The sequence below is a fragment of the Oncorhynchus keta genome, chromosome 12 (assembly GCF_023373465.1).
Source record: "Oncorhynchus keta strain PuntledgeMale-10-30-2019 chromosome 12, Oket_V2, whole genome shotgun sequence".
In the NCBI taxonomy this organism is placed as follows: Eukaryota; Metazoa; Chordata; class Actinopteri; order Salmoniformes; family Salmonidae; genus Oncorhynchus; species Oncorhynchus keta.
Genome location: NC_068432.1, coordinates 4,615,102 through 4,628,722, shown reverse-complemented (window position 1 = coordinate 4,628,722; position 13,621 = coordinate 4,615,102). Strand labels below are relative to the sequence as shown.

General features: G+C 42.8%; 1 protein-coding gene across 1 annotated transcript in view; it reads right to left on the bottom strand.

Annotated features, from left to right (window-relative positions):
- Nucleotides 1-5,584: 5,584 nt before the first annotated feature.
- The window catches only part of LOC118391648 (solute carrier family 22 member 2-like), a 127,625-nt gene continuing 119,588 nt past the window's right edge, over nt 5,585-13,621 (bottom strand). The window contains exons 12-16 of the mRNA XM_052457618.1: nt 9,466-9,566; nt 9,137-9,351; nt 8,868-9,050; nt 8,594-8,729; nt 5,585-8,501 (exon numbers count right to left, since the gene is read on the bottom strand). Coding sequence (XP_052313578.1) covers nt 8,432-8,501; nt 8,594-8,729; nt 8,868-9,050; nt 9,137-9,351; nt 9,466-9,566 — 705 coding nt within the window. The 3' untranslated portion in view covers nt 5,585-8,431. The remainder of the gene's footprint in view (nt 8,502-8,593; nt 8,730-8,867; nt 9,051-9,136; nt 9,352-9,465; nt 9,567-13,621) is intronic.

Genomic DNA, 13,621 nt, shown 5'->3' with positions numbered 1-13,621 from the left:
CAGGGGGAGGGGGGGCTGAGCACGCACCCCTGAGTGGCCCCTGTGTTGAGGATCAGCGTGGCGAATGTGTTGGTACCTACCCTTCCCACCTGGGGGTGGCCGGTCAGGAAGTCCAGGATCCAGTTGCAGAGGAAGGTGTTTAGTCCCAGGGTCCTTAGCTGATTGATGAGCTTTGAGGGCACTATGGTGTTGAATGCTGAGTTGTAGTCAATGAATAGCATTCTCACATAGGTGTTCCTTTTGTCCAGGTGGGAAAGGGCAGTGTGGAGTGCATCTGCGGATCTGTTGGGGCGACATGCAAATTGGAGTGGGTCTAGGGCTTCTGGGATGATGGTGTAGATGTGAGACATGACCAGCCTTTCAAAGTACTTCATGGCTACAGACGTGAGTGCTACAGGTCGTAGTCATTTAGGCAGGTTACCTTAGTGTTCTTGGGCACAGGCACTATGATGGTCTGCTTAAAACATGTTGGTATTACAGACTCGGACAGGGAGAGGTTGAAAAATGTCAGTTGCTAGTTGGTCAGCGCATGCTCTCAGTACACGTCCGGGTAATCCATCTGGCACTGCGGCCTTGTGAATGTTGACCTGTCTAAAGGTCTTACTCACATCAGCTGCGGAGAGCGTGTTCATACAGTCTTCCGGTATAGCTGGTGCTCTCATGCCTGTTTCAGTGTTATTTGCCTCGAAGCGAGCATAGAAGTAGTTTAGCTCATCCGGTAGGCTCGTGTCACTGGGTAGCGCTCGGCTGTTCTTCCCTTTGTAGTCTGTAATGTTTTGCAGGCCCTGCTACATCAAACGAGCGTCAGAGCCGGTGTAGTACGATTCGATATTAGTCCTGTATTTACGCTTTGCCTGTTTGATGGTACGTCGGAGGGCATAGCGGGATTTGTTATAAGCTTCTGGGTTAGAGTCCTAGTGTAATGAACTTCGTCTGTTGTTTGAAGAGAGTCAGACCGAAATGCAGCGTGTAGGTTACTCATGACTTTTAATGAAGAAAATGCGGTACATGAAATAACTGAAGAAGAAAACAACAAACGAGTGAAACTAATTACAGCCTATCTGGTGACTAACACAGAGACAGGTACAATCACCCACGAAATACAACGCGCACTCAGGCTACCTAAATACGGTTCCCAATCCGAGACAACGAGAATCAGCTGACTCCAATTAGGAATCGCCTCAGGCAGCCAAGCCTAACTAGACACACCCCTAATAATACACACTCCCAATTAATACAAACCCCAATACGAAATACAACATATAAACCCATGTCACACCCTGGCCTACCCAAACATATAACAAAAAACACAAGATACAATGACCAAGGCGTGACACCTAGCCTTTAGCTCAGTGCGGATGCTGCCTGTAATCCATGGCTTCTGGTTGGGGTATGTACGTACGGTCACTGTGGGGATGACGTCATCAAAGCCAATGACAGATGTGGTGTACTCCTCAATGCCATTGGAGGAATCCTGGAACATATTCCAGTCTCTGCTTACAAAACAGTCCTGTATCTGAACACTTTTTTATTAATCTAGTCACTGGTGCTTCCTGCTTTAATTTTTTGCTTGTAAGCAGGAATCAGGAGGATGAAATTATGGTCAGATTTGCTAAATGGAGGGCAAGGCAGAGCTTTGTATCTCTGTGTGTGGAGTATAGGTGGTCCAGAGTTATTTTCCCTCTGGTTGCACATTTAACATGCTGATTTGGCAAAGCTAATTTAAGTTTCTCATTCAATGCTATCTTAGTGCCAGCCTCTGAATGCGGTGGTATGTAAACAGCTACAAAGAATATAGATGAAAACTCTCTCGGTAGGTAACGGGGTCTGTAGCTTATCATGATGAACTTTACCTCAGACGAGCAATAGCTTGAGACTTCCTTAGATATTGTGCACCAGCTGTTGTTTACAAAAATACATATACCGCCGCCCCTTGTCTTACCAGACGCCACTGTTCTATCCTGCCGGTACATCGTAAGATGTTACAGTTTTTAATGTCCTGTTGGTAGTTTAATCTTCCCAATAATCTGTCCATTTTATTGTCCAAAGATTGCATGTTTGCTAGCAGAATTGAGGGAGTGGGGGTTTATTCAATTGCCCTCCGGCCTCTCTTTCTCCGCCTCCTCTTCACGCAGATCACTGGGGTCGGGGCCTGTTCCCGAGGGAGCCGTATATCCTCCGCCTCGGGCTCGTTGGAGTCATGAAATAAGAAAAAGGATTCTACCAGTCCGTGGTGAGTAATCGTAGTCCTGATTTCTAGAAGTTCTTTTAGGTCATAAGAGGCGGTAGCGGCAATATTATGTACAAAAATAGTAAAGAAATAAGTTACAAACAATGCATATAAACAAACAAAAAAACACAATCGGTTGGGGGGTGTGTAAAATGTCTGCCTTCTGCTCCGGTGCCATTTTACAGTGCCCATTCAGAGGGTGAGTGGGGTTTGGTAGTTGTTGCCAGCCACACCAATTTGAGTGTGTCAAGAACTGCAACACTGCTGGGTTTTTCAAGCTCAACAGTTGCCTGTGTGTGTCAAGAATGGTCCACTACCCAAAGGACATCCAGTCAACCACAACAGTCAGAAGCAATGGAGTCAACATGGGCCAGCATCTCTGTGGAACGCTTTCGACACATTGTAGTCCATAACCCAACAAACTGAGGCTGCTTTGAGGGCAAAAGGGGGTGCAACTCAATAGTAGGAAGATTTTCCTAGTGTTTTGTACACTCAGTATGTATGACCAATGACATATGAGATATACAGTACAGTGTCTTGTGGGAAGTAACAACGTGTGTCAGTTAAAATCTTTGTTCTTTTTCTACAATGCGATTGTTACTTGTATTTGCAGTTTTCTTCTTACTTCCGAACCTATTGCAAAATGAGAGGCGTATAAGTGTAGCACATTATACAACATACAGTGGGGAGAACAAGTATTTGATACACTGCCGATTTTGCAGGTTTTCCCACTTACAAAGCATGTAGAGGTCTCTAATTTTTATCACATGTACACTTCAACTGTGAGAGACAGAATCTAAAACAAAAATCCAGAAAATCACATTGTATGATTTTTAAGTAATTAATTTGCATGACATAAGTATTTGATCACCTACCAACCAGTAAGAATTCTGGCTCTCACAGACCAGTTTTTGTTTAAGAAGCCCTCCTGTTCTCCACTCATTACCTGTATTAACTGCACCTGTTTGATGTCCACACACTCAATTAAACAGACTCCAACCTCTCCACAATGGTCAAGACCAGAGAGCTGTGTAAGGACATCAGGGATAAAATTGTAGACCTGCACAAGGCTGGGATGTGCTACAGGGCAATAGGCAAGCAGCTTGGTGAGAAAGCAACAACTGTTGGCGCAATTATTAGAAAATGGAAGAAGTTCAAGATGATGGTCAATCACCCTCGGTCTGCGGTTCCATGCAAGATCTCACCTCGTGGGGCACCAATGATCATGAGGAAGGTGAGGGATCAGCCCAGAACTACACGGCAGGACCTGGTCAATGACCTGAAGAGAGCTGGGACCACAGTCTTAAAGAAAACCATTAGTAACACACTACGCCGTCATGGATTAAAATCCTGCAACGCACGCAAGGTCCCCCTGCTCAAGCCAGCGCATGTCCAGGCCGTCTGAAGTTTGCCAATGACCATCTGGATGATCCAGAGGAGGAATGGGAGAAGGTCATGTGGTCTGATGAGACAAAAATTGAGCTTTTTGGTCTAAGCTCCACTCGCCGTGTTAGTAGGAAGAAGAAGGATGAGTACAACCCTAAGAACACCATCCCAACCGTGAAGCATGGAGGTGGAAACATCATTCTTTGGGGATGCTTTTCTGCAAAGGGGACAGGACGACTGCACCGTATTGAGGGGAGGATGGATGGGGCCATGTATCGCGAGATCTTGGCCAACAACCTCCTTCCTTCAGTAAGAGCATTGAAGATGGGTCGTGGCTGGGTCCTCCAGCATGACAACGACCCGATACACACAGCCAGGGCTACTAAGGAGTGGCTCCGTAAGAAGCATCTCAAGGTCCTGGAGTGGCCTAGCCAGTCTCCAGAACTGAACCCAATAGAAAATCTTTGGAGGGAGCTGAATGTCCGTATTGCCCAGCGACAGCCCCGAAACCTGAAGGATCTGGAGAAAGTCTGTATGGAGGAGTGGGTCAAAATCCCTGCTACAGTGTGTGCAAACCTGGTCAAGAACTATTGGAAACGTATGATCTCTGTAATTGCAAACAAAGGTTTCTGTACCAAATATTAAATTCTGCTTTTCGGATGTATCAAAATACTTATGTCATGCAATAAAATGCAAATGAATTACTTAAAAATCATACAATGTGATTTTCTGGATTTTTGTTTTAGATTCTGTCTCTCACAGTTGAAGTGTACCTATGATAAAAATTACAGACATCTACATGCTTTGTAAGTGGGAAAACCTGCAAAATCGGCAGTGTATCAAATACTTGTTCTCCCCACTGTATACTTGCAACCTACTACTCGTACTACTGCTATTATAATTCTAATGCTATTCCTCATGATAATTGCTGTAATTATGATACTAATAAACATGGTTGTTTTCATAATTGTTGCTATTATCATTATGCCATCATAAGAACAAGCTATGAAACGTTACCATATGCTATTAACTATTATAACACCTATGAAATACATGAATTACCCTCTAAGCTTCTGCATCGGTGGTACTGTCTCAGGGAGAACCTTTCCAAAACTCTCTGGTAGGACGAAACAACGTAGGCTGGATAACACAGCCAGACTCCCAATCAAAACATAAGGCAGGTACTTGTTTAATATATATAATAATAATAATAATATAATATATATAATATATAATATATAATATATAATACTTGTAATAATTACCTGGTAAAAGAGGGCAAGATTATATAGATACACTTTATTAACAGTCCAATGTTGACTGTGTATCCCCTAGACTAGAGATTACATTTTAACATTACCTGCTGGGATAATCTGGATGAAGAGATTAACAGAATTGCCAAGAAACAGAGTGGATGACTGGCAGAATATTCGATAGCAAAATTTCAGCAGTAACATAGCGATTATATAGGCTGGCACTTCTACAGCTGCAGACAGGAAGAAGATGATATAGGAATTCCCATGCAGGTTATTGGTATTGAATAGCAGTGCATAGTAGGCCACGATGATGATATCTAGAAAAAGCCTCTGTCCTCAAATGATTCATACACTTTACAAAGGACCCAAACAAAATACTGAGCATTTAGTCATCTCAATAGGTTCTAATTGATATCTAAGTAACCTGCAACAATCTTGATGCATAGAATTCAATACAATCTGCTCTACGGAAAACAAATATGATCATAAAAGTGCATATTTCAATTCAAATAAGAATGATTGTCATTTCACTTAAATACATGACGTAACCTCAACACCACACAGGAAGAGTGTTCAATTCAAAACTAATTGTATTTGTCACAACAGGTGTGGACTAACAGTGCAATACTTTGACGGGCCCTCCCCAACAATGCAGAGAGAAAGAAAATAGAGCAATAGAAAAGTAAAACACAAAAAGGAATAACAATATATGCCATGTACCAGACGATTTTATCAAATAGAAACACAATGAGTAAGGTTAACTTGGCTATATATACTGAACAAAAATCTAAATGCAACATGCAACAATTTCAAAGATTTTACTGAGTTCATATATGGAAATACATTTGTGAGGCCCTAATCTATGGATTTCACATGACTGGGAATACAGATATGCACCTCCTGGTCACAGATAACTTTAAAAAAGGGAGGTGCGTGTATCAGAAAACCAGTCAGTATGTGGTGTTACCACCATTTGCCTAATGCAGCTCGACACACCTCCTTCACATAGAGTTGATCAAGCTATTGATTGTGTGTAATGTTGTCCCACTCCTCTTCAATGGCTGTGCGAAATTCCTGGATATTGGCAGGAACTGGAACACGCTATTGTACACATCGATCCAGAGCAACCCAAACATGCTCAATGGGTGACATGTCTGGTGAGTATGCAGGCCAGAAAAGGACTGGGACACTTTCAGCTTTCAGGAATTGTGTACAGATCCTTGAAACATGTGGCCGTGCATTATCATGCTGAAACCTGAGGAGATGGCGGCGGATGAATGGCACGACAATGGGCCTCAGGATCTTGTCATGGTATCTCTGTGCCATCGATAAAATGCAATCGTGTTTGTTGTCCGTACAGTAGCTTATGCCTGCACATACCATAACCCTATCATGGAGCACTCTGTTCACAACGTTTACATCAGCAAACCGGTCGCCCAGGCGACACCATACACTTGGTCTGTGGTTGTGAGGCTGGTTGGACGTACTGCCAAATTCTCTAAAACAACATTGGAGGAGGCTAATGGTAGAGAATACAATATAAAAGTATTTAGCAACAGCTCTGGTGGACGTTCCTGCAGTCAGCATGACTGTTGCATTGCATGCTCCCTCAAAACTTGAGACATCTGTGGCATTGTGTTGTGTGACACAACGGCACATTTTTAGAGTGGCCTGTTATTGTCCCCAGCACAAGGTGCACCTGTGTAATTATCATGCTTTTTAATCAGCATGTTGATATGACACACCTGTCATGTGGATGGATTATCTTGGCAAAAGAGAACTGCTCACTAACCGGGATGTAAACAGATTTGTGTATACAATTTGATATAAATAAGCTTTTTGTGCATATGGAACATTTCTGCAGTATACAGTGCATTCAGAAAGTATTCACTTCTTTTCACATTTTGTTACATTACAGCCTTACTATAAAATGGATTAAATGCATTTTGTTCCTTGTCAATCTACACACAATATCCCATAATGGGACATTTTTGCTAATTTATATAAAATAAAATAAACTGAAATACCTTATTACATACATATTTAGACCCTTTGCTATGAGATTTTAAATTGAGCTCATGTGCATCCTGTTTCTATTGATCATCCTTGAGATGTTTCTGTAACTTGATTGGAGTCCACCTGTGGTAAATTCAATTGATTGGACATGATTTGGAAAGGCACATACCTGTCTATATAAGGTCCCTCAGTTGACAGTGCATGTCAGAGCAAAAACCAAGCCATGAGGTCGAAGGAACTGCCCATATAGCTTGGAACCACCAAGACTTCCTAGAGCTGGCTGCCTGGCAAAACTTAGCAACCAGGAAAGAAGGGCCTTGGTCAAGGAGGTGACCAAGAACCTGATGGTCACTCTGACAGAGCTTCAGAGTTCCTCTGTGGAGATGGGAGAAACTTCCAGAAGGACAATCATCTCTACAGAATTCCACAAATCAGGCTTTAATGGTAGAGTGGCCAGAGGGAAGCCACTCCTCAGTAAAAGGCACATGACAGCCCACTTGGAGTTTGCCAAAAGGCACCTAAAGAACTCTCAGACCAAACAAGATTCTTTGGTCTGATGAAACCAAGATTGAGCTCTTTGGCCTGAATGCCAAAAGTCACGTCTGGAGGATACCTGGCACCATTCCTACGGTGAAGCATAGTGGTGGCACCATCATGTTGTGGGGATGTTTTTCAGCGGCAGGGACTGGAAGACTAGTCAGGATTAAAGGGAAAGATGAACAAAATTACAGACAGATTCTTGATGATAACCTTTGCCAGAGCGCACAGGACCTCAGACTGGGGCGAAGGTTCACCTTCCAACAGGACAATGACCCTAAGCACACAGCCAAGATAACGCAGGAGTGGCTTCTGGACAAGTCTAGGAATGACCTTGAGTGGCCCAGCCAGAGCTCGGATTTGAACCTGATCGAACATCCCTGGAGAGACCTGAAAATAGCCGTGCAGCGACGCTCAACCTGACAGATCTTGAGAGGATCTGCAGAGAAGAATGGGAGAAACTCCCCAAATACAGGTGTGCCAAGATTGTAGTATCATACCCAAGAAGACTCACGGCTGTAATCGCTGCCAAAGGTGCTTCAACATAGTACTGTATAAAGGTTCTGAATACTTATGTAGATATCATATTTCAGTATATGTTGATATCTTTTTCAACAAAAAAAACAACTCTTTTTGATTTGTCATTATGGGGTGTTGTGTGTAGATTGATGAGAGAAAAAAAGCAATTTAATCAATTTTAGAATAAGGCTGTAATGTGGTTCTGTAGCTCAGTTGGTAGAGCATGGCGCTTGTAACGCCATGGTAGTGGGTTCGATTCCCGGGACCACCCATACGTAGAATGTATGCACACATGACTGTAAGTCGCTTTGGATAAAAGCGTCTGCGAAATGGCATATATTATTATTAATGTAGCAAAATGTGGAAAAGTCAAGGGGTCTGAATACTTTCCGAATGCACTGTACAATTTCATAAAGTAAAAGATAGCTAATAATTTCAATCCGGAATACTGTTTTTTAGTTTTAATACACATCCAAGAGAAAACAATTTAGACTCCTTCCCGAAACTCAGATTTGCTATCAATGTTTTTGGTATCTTGGTCTGTGTTGCATCGACACCTGTAGAACAGACAAAAAACACGTATTTGAAACAATTCTTCATTCATATTTTATACGGATGGACATAAAGAGGGACGGACAGTCAAACTTACCCTTTGATTTGTTGCATCTGTGAGATGGTTTCTGGCAACACCCTCCCGTATGTCTCAGGTAAACTGAAGCAGCACAGACCCCCACATATTGCCAGGCTACCGATAACTATGTATGGGAGGTACTTGTAGTAATTTCCTGCAAATAACAACATCAATACGTTTTCAGTTCCAAGGGAGGGGTCTGAATATCAGCAAAGCAAATTCACAGTGAGAGACATTGTCAATCTTGTTCATCTCCACTGATCAAAGAAAGGGACCATGAGTCAGGTTTTACCGAGGTAGATGATGAAGGGGGAGAGGATGGTGACTGTGCGTGCTGCCATGGAGCACGTCCCCATAGCCATGTTCCTACCCACGGTGGGGAAGAGCTCCGACGTGACGGCGTACACCACACAGAATGCTGCGGTGATGGCAAACTTCCCCACCATCTCCAGAAAGATTGCCACTCCTGGGAGATCTGAAACATAGAGAGACAGCCAGGTGTAAACTGGGTGATAAATATCTGTAAATGAGACTCCCTCTGAGACTGTCAATTCATTTTACCTGTTGGGACAATGTTAATGAAGAGAATAACAGTGCCACCTAGGAAGAGAGTGGAGGACTGGCATAAGTGTCTGGAACAGTATCTGAGAAGCACCAGGGCGATGAAATAGGCGGGCACTTCTACAACTCCAGACAGGAAGCAGTTGATATAGGGATTTCCATTGAGGTTGTTTGTGTTCAAAATTAGGGCAAAGTAACCACAGGAGATTATCATCCTGCAGAGAAGGGAAATCAAAGATACAGAGCCTATTGAGCATGATGAACAGGCACAAACAAAGTCATATTCAGAGCCATTGATATTGTTTAGGACTTCAGCTGCTAGGACTTACCACAGAAGGGAACACAGAACTGTGATTGAGAGCATGTTGCTGCTCCTCATGACATCCAGAATGTTGTGTTTCATGTCCTTCATGGCCAGAGCATCTTCTACCTGGTGATATGTGGGTAAGTCATCATCAGGATACGTCATTTTAAAAAGCAAAATGCATAATGGTTGACATTTGTTAAGAGTAAATTCATACCCAGCCATCCCCTGTGTCTCAAGATGTCTTGAGTCATCTTAAAACACATTTCTAAGACTTGTCTCGAGACATGGACTGTGTCTCATTACACACCATGACATTTTGTGCCATGTCGTCACGAAGACATGCAAAGCGCTTGACAACATTTTAACACACACACACACACACACACACACACACACACACACACACACACACACACACACACACACACACACACACACACACACACACACACACACACACACACACACACACACACACACACACACACACACACAGTTGAAGTCGGAAGTTTACATACACTTTAGCCAAATACATTAAAACTCAGTTTTTCACAATTCCTGACATTTAATCCTAGTAAAAATGATTTGTTTTTGGTCAGTTAGGATCACCACATTATTTTAAGAATGTGAAATGTCAGAATAATAGTAGAGAGAATGATTTGTTTATTATTTTACTTTTATTTATTTCATCACATTCCCAGTGGGTCAAGAAGTTTACAAACACTCAATTAGTATTTGGTAGCATTGCCTTTACATTTTTTAATTTGGGTAAAACATTTTGGGTAGCCTTCCACATGCTTCCCACAATATTGGCCCATTCCTCCTGACAGAGCTGGTGTCACTGAGTCAGGTTTGTAGGCCTCCTTGCTCGCACACACTTTTTCAGTTCTGCCCAAAAATGTTCTATAGGATTGAGGTCAGGGCTTTGTGTTGGCCACTCCAATACCTTGACTTTGTTGTCCTTAAGCCATTTTGCCACAACTTTGGAAGCATGCTTGGGGTCATTGTCCATTTGGAAGACCCATTTGCGAACAAGCTTTAACTGATGTCTTGAGATGTTGCTTCAATATATCCACCTCATTTTCCTTCCTCATGATGCCATCTATTTTGTGAAGTGCACCAGTCCCTCCTGCAGCAAAGCACCCCTCAACATGATGCTGCCACCCCTGTGCTTCACGGTTTGGATGGTGTTCTTCGGCTTGCAAGCCTTCCCCTTTTTCCTGCAAACATAACGATGGTCATTATGGCCAAACAATAGTCTGGCTTTTTGATGGTGGTTTTGGAGCAGTGGCTTCTTCTTTGCTGAGCGGCCTTTCAGGTAATGTCGATATAGGACTCGCTTTACTGTGGATATAGATCATTTTGTACCTGTTTCCTCCAGCATCTTCACAGGGTCCTTTGCTGTTGTTCTGGGATTGATTTACACTTTTCGCACCAAAGTACGTTCATCTCTTGGAGACAGAACACATCCCATGGTGTTTATACTTGCGTACTATTGTTTGTACAGATGAACGTGGTACCTTCAGGCATTTAAAAATAGCTCCCAATGATGAACCAGACTTGTGCAGGTCTACAATCTTTTTCTGAGGTCTTGGCTGATTTCTTTTGATTTTCCCATGATGTCAAGCAAAGAGGCACTGAGTTTGAAGGTAGGTCTTGAAATGCATCCACAGGTCCACCTCCAATTGACTCAAATTATGTCAATTAGCCTATCAGAAGCTTCTAAAGCCATCGCATATTTTTCTGGAATTTTCCAAGCTTTTTAAAGGTACAGTCAACTTAGTGTATGCAAACTTCTGACCCACTGGAATTGTGATAGAGTGAATCATAAGAGAAATAATCTGTCTGTAAATAATTGTTGGAAAAAATACTTGTGTCAAAGTAGATGTCTTAACCGACTTGCCAAAACTATAGTTTGTTAACAAGAAATGTGTGGAGTGGTATATATATATATATATACACTGAGTGTCGAAACATTAGATGCTTCTTCCTAAGATTTGCACCCCCTTTTGCCCTCAGAATAGCCTCAATTCATGGGGGTATGGACTCTTCAAGGGGTCGAAAGCGTTCCCCCGGGATGTTGACTCCAATGCGCCCCTGGTAAAAACACACTTTGTTTCCTTGCTGTTTAAGGTGAAGAAAACATTACTTTGAGAAGCTCCACAGGTCATTAGAGGTGGTGTGTTAAACCAATGACAAATAGTATCAGATCCCCAAATGGGTACATGTATATGCTTAAATTTGCCCGCGGGCCAGGTACTGTAGCTTATAGGCCTAGTTCTATGCGTCTGTGTTTCTCAACATCGACAGGAACGCTCCAAACAAAGACAATGACTAAATTGACAGAACTCGTAAATGGAATTAAATAAACCCAAAACTTTCTCACAAGTGGAGCATAGTTTGTGCACTCTGCAAACAATGTGTCCACTCCGACAATGAGAACGGAAGACTGGAATAATAATATTGAATGCATTAAAGCTAAACCGTAACCGTAACCAAAGTAATAAACGTTGTAGACTAGAAATTACATGAATTAACTGTGAATGTACTACTTAAACTTAAACTGATATATGTAATGGGGAATTGATAGACACTAACAATCAAATGCAAACAATTCACACAATGCAGTGAAACAATGAATGTGCACAGATTGGCGGGTGAGCGCACATTCTGGAGAGAGAAGTGCATTGTGCATCTGGATGTATGGTCAATCTGACGTCTGCATTGGCCATGCTGCATTTAGGGTGATATGGCCTCATTAGAAGTCAGGGCAAGAATTGAAAATCAGAGGCAAGGTTGAATTATTGCTGTCCATCAATGATTCCCAACCAAATGTAATGGGCTTGAGCAATTTTTTTTACAAAACAATGGATATACAGTATGATTGTTTATTTTTTGACGTGACCTGAAGCGGCAACTATGACAGGAGAAGGCTTGAAGGGCCCAAGCAAGACTATACCTACAGGCCAAGTTTGGTAGGCACATGCCCTGAAGTTGAACTCATTCAAATGGAATAAATGTGAACCTTTTAATCCTTACTTGATCTCAACTTGCCCTGATGACAGAAGCTTGTTTTAACACCCTCACAGGAGATTGGCCCCAAGGAGGACCTTGGTCAGCTGACGTTGAGTGCAGAAAATGGTTTGCAAATCCCCTATGTAGGGTATGTGCTGGCAGAGGTAAAGACCTTGGTGTTGAGGAACAGAGATTTTGTGATTTCAAGAAATCAAATTCATAACCCTGGAAATCTACCCATATTAGGAATGAATGTCATTGGATTATGTTGGGATGCTCTGGTACCTCTCATTTGTCAAACAGAACCAACCATGGTGAATATTGTCCAAATGGGCCAGGACCCTGAGCACTGGGAGGAGCTACAAGAACGAGATCCCACCCTCAGACGTCGACACCCATATGTTGCCCAAGGGGCAAGACCTGCCGATGAAGAAAATAACTGGGAGACTGCAGCTGTGCGCCGCCTCCTATTGGAGAGGGCTAGTCTAGAGCTCAAAAATGGGGTACTCACTCGTCAGGTTTTGGACCCAGAAAAGCATCAGTATGCAGCCAAATCCATGGGAGAAATGGCCACGTTGGAATGGCCAAGATGCACACAGAAAAGGAAAGGGCAGTCGAGGTGGATGTAACATCTTAACCTGAACATGTGTGCAATAAAACTTTTCATAAATCCATAGAGGACCTGGTGAGTCTACCCCCTGAAAAATCTACCTCTGCCTGTGGAAAAGTGGGGAAGGATGCCCAGAGGAAGACTAAGCCAATATGGTCAAATCCAAACCATGTCTTATCAATGGCTGATGCTATGGAACAGAGGAAGGTACTCCAGAGCATGCCCCTGACGAGAGACCCCGGTGGAGAACCAGGGGCAGACCGATGTCCAATAGCCCAGACGGTCACCAAGGAGGAACATGGGAAGACAACCCTCCCAACTCCAACAGTGAGAAAAATACATGGGCCTAAAGTAGTTGCAAAGTGCACCCGAGGACAGGCGGCGAAAAGTGGAGAGTCATGATATGACTAAATAAAATGTTTTGAATTCTACCAGGAAATGGCTTGCTCTCACTCTTTTTTTGTGTGTGCGCATTTTGTGTGATTTGTGTTTCTGTTGGGCAGAGGAAGAATGCGCTCGAACAAATGGGGGCAAGAAAAGGGAACCAATGAAA